At 79.8% G+C, this 2,850-nt stretch overlaps 1 protein-coding gene across 3 annotated transcripts in view; it reads right to left on the bottom strand.

The window, feature by feature from the left end:
• appl2 (adaptor protein, phosphotyrosine interaction, PH domain and leucine zipper containing 2) overlaps nucleotides 1-2,480 on the bottom strand; it is a 271,692-nt gene extending 269,212 nt beyond the window's left edge. For 2 of the 3 annotated variants that reach the window (XM_072471947.1, XM_072471948.1), the window contains exon 1: nucleotides 1,737-1,894. In XM_072471947.1, the coding sequence (XP_072328048.1) occupies nucleotides 1,737-1,790 (54 nt within the window). In that variant the 5' untranslated portion in view covers nucleotides 1,791-1,894. Of the gene's footprint in view, nucleotides 1-1,736; nucleotides 1,895-2,402 lie in introns of those variants that run through there. The other variant, XM_072471949.1, reaches the window with a different exon arrangement.
• Between the last annotated feature and the right edge of the window lie 370 nt (nucleotides 2,481-2,850).

Genomic DNA, 2,850 nt, shown 5'->3' with positions numbered 1-2,850 from the left:
GGCGAGGGAGGCAGGGGGCGAGGGGTCAGGGGGCGAGGGGGGCAGGGGGCGAGGGGGCAGGGGGCGAGGGGGGCAGGGGGCGAGGGGGGCAGGGGGCGAGGGGGGGCAGGGGGCGAGGAGGGGCAGGGGGGGCGAGGGGGGGCAGGGGGGCGAGGGGGGGCCAGGGGGCGAGGGGGGGGCAGGGGGCGAGGGGGGGGCAGGGGGCGAGGGGGGGGCAGGGAGCCCGAGGGGGGGGGCAGGGGGCCCGAGGGGGGGGCAGGGGGCCCGAGGGGGGGGCAGGGGGCCCGAGGGGGGGGCAGGGGGCCCGAGGGGGGGGCAGGGGGCCCGAGGGGGGGGCAGGGGGCCCGAGGGGGGGGCAGGGGGCCCGAGGGGGGGGCAGGGGCCCGAGGGGGGGGCAGGGGGCCCGAGGGGGGGGCAGGGGGCCCGAGGGGGGGGCAGGGGGCCCGAGGGGGGGGCAGGGGGCCCGAGGGGGGGGGCAGGGGGGCCGAGGGGGGGGGCAGGGGGCCGAGGGGGGGGCAGGGGGCCGAGGGGGGGCAGGGGGGCCGAGGGGGGGCAGGGGGGCCGAGGGGGGGGCAGGGGGCCGAGGGGGGGGCAGGGTGGCCGAGGGGGGCCGAGGGGGGGCCGAGGGGGGGGCCGAGGGGGGGCCGGGGCAGGGGGGCAGGGGCGAGGCGGGCAGGGGCGAGGGGGGGCAGGGGCGAGGGGGGCAGGGGCGAGGGGGGCAGGGGCGAGGGGGGCAGGGGCGAGGGGGGCAGGGGCGAAGGGGGCAGGGGCGAGGGGGGCAGGGGCGAGGGGGGCAGGGGCGAGGGGGGCAGGGGCGAGGGGGGCAGGGCGAGGGGGGCAGGGGCGAGGGGGGCAGGGGCGAGGGGGGCAGGGGCGAGGGGGGCAGGGGCGAGGGGGGCAGGGGCGAGGGGGGCAGGGGCGAGGGGGGCAGGGGCGAGGGGGGCAGGGGCGAGGGGGGCAGGGGCGAGGGGGGCAGGGGCGAGGGGGGCAGGGGCGAGGGGGCAGGGGCGAGGGGGGCAGGGGCGAGGGGGGCAGGGGCGAGGGGGCAGGGGCGAGGGGGCAGGGGCGAGGGGGGCAGGGGCGAGGGGGGCAGGGGCGAGGGGGGCAGGGGCGAGGGGGGCAGGGGCGAGGGGGGCAGGGGCGAGGGGGGCAGGGGCGAGGGGGGCAGGGGCGAGGGGGGCAGGGGGCGAGGGGGGGCAGGGGGCGAGGGGGGGCAGGGGGCGAGGGGGGGCAGGGGGCGAGGGGGGGCAGGGGGCGAGGGGGGGCAGGGGGCGAGGGGGGGCAGGGGGCGAGGGGGGGCAGGGGGCGAGGGGGGCAGGGGGCGAGGGGGGGCAGGGGGCGAGGGGGGCAGGGGGCGAGGGGGGGCAGGGGGCGAGGGGGGCAGGGGGCGAGGGGGGGCAGGGGGCGAGGGGGGCGAGGGGGGCCGAGGGGGGCCGGGGGCGAGGGGGGCAGGGGGCGAGGAGGGCAGGGGGCGAGGGGGGGCAGGGGGCGAGGGGGGGCAGGGTGCGAGGGGGGCAGGGGGCGATGGGGGGCGAGTGGGGCAGGGTGGGGCCAGGGGGGCAGGGAAGGGGGGGGGGCGAGTGGGGCCGGGGGGGGGGGGGGGGGGAAGGGCAGGTGACTCTCCCGGTTTTTTGCTGTTCGCAGTCAGGGATGTCACCGGGACTGACCCGCTCGCGGCCCAAGCCCGGAGTTGGGGCACCGAGAAGCTGTGTCCCGGTTCGGGTTGCGGTCGGTACCTGCGGGCTGTCCTGAAGCGCCTCCTCCAGGAGCAATTTATCCACAGGCGGCATCTTCACCGGACAGAAACTCAGAGCGATCCCGACCGAGACGAAAACAACTCAGCTCGAGCACAGCGACTGCGCGCGTCCCCGCCCCCTGCCCGCGCGCGTCCCCGCCCCCTGCCCGCGCGCGTCCCCGCCCCCTGCCCGCGCGCGTCCCCGCCCCCTGCCCGCGCGCGCGCCCGCCCCCTGCCCGCGCGCGCCCCCGCCCCCTGTCCGCGCGCGCCCCCGCCCCCTGCCCGCGCGCGTCCCCGCCCCCTGCCCGCGCGCGTCCCCGCCCCCTGCCCGCGCGCGCCCCCGCCCCCGCCCGCGCGCGCCCCCGCCCCCTGCCCGCGCGCGCCCCCGCCCCCTGCCCGCGCCGCGTGCGCCGGGGCCTGGCACCAACGAGCAGGGGTCCGCTCAGACGGGATGCCACCGCACAAGCACGTCGTCTCCAGCTCCAGTGTGCCCACAGTGCCGAGCACGGCCGTTTTGAGGCCTTGGATGGCATTAGTCGCGAGCGGGACAGACACCGCCCCGCGCTCGGTCAGCTCGTAGGGTGTCATCCAGCCCGCCCCTCCGCCACCCAGCACGTCCCCTATCCTGGTCACCCCGGCATCCACAGCCCTCCGCTCCGCCAGCCACCTGAATGGATATTGGCGGAGGTGCGGATTCCTGAGCAGCGGCTCCCTTACGACAGCCAGTACTCCTGACCGGGGAGAGCTGCGGCGCGTGGCGACCGTGTTCCAGACTTTGACAAGGTCCTGGCACAAGACGGGCAGCGCCAACAGAGAGTTCCGAAGACCATTCCGGTCAACGAACAGGAGCTGCACGGCGTAGTTCAGGCTGTGCACCTGGCGGAAGAAATACGTTGTCAGGGCACACCATATTGGAGGAGGCTCAACATACAGATATCGCTGCAGAGTCTGAAGGCGGAAAGTCGCAATCTGGGTGCGAAGGCACACCAGCGCCTGACCGCCCTCCGCAATCGGGAGACTCAAGACCTCCGCAGCGACCCAGTGCAATCCTTTGTCCCAGAAGAACCGAATCATGGCTCTCTGGATGCGTGTGACAAAGTGGGGGGGGGGGGTCA

Source organism: Scyliorhinus torazame, chromosome 13 (genome assembly GCF_047496885.1).
Source record: "Scyliorhinus torazame isolate Kashiwa2021f chromosome 13, sScyTor2.1, whole genome shotgun sequence".
In the NCBI taxonomy this organism is placed as follows: Eukaryota; Metazoa; Chordata; class Chondrichthyes; order Carcharhiniformes; family Scyliorhinidae; genus Scyliorhinus; species Scyliorhinus torazame.
This window is presented reverse-complemented; position numbering and strand designations above follow the sequence as displayed.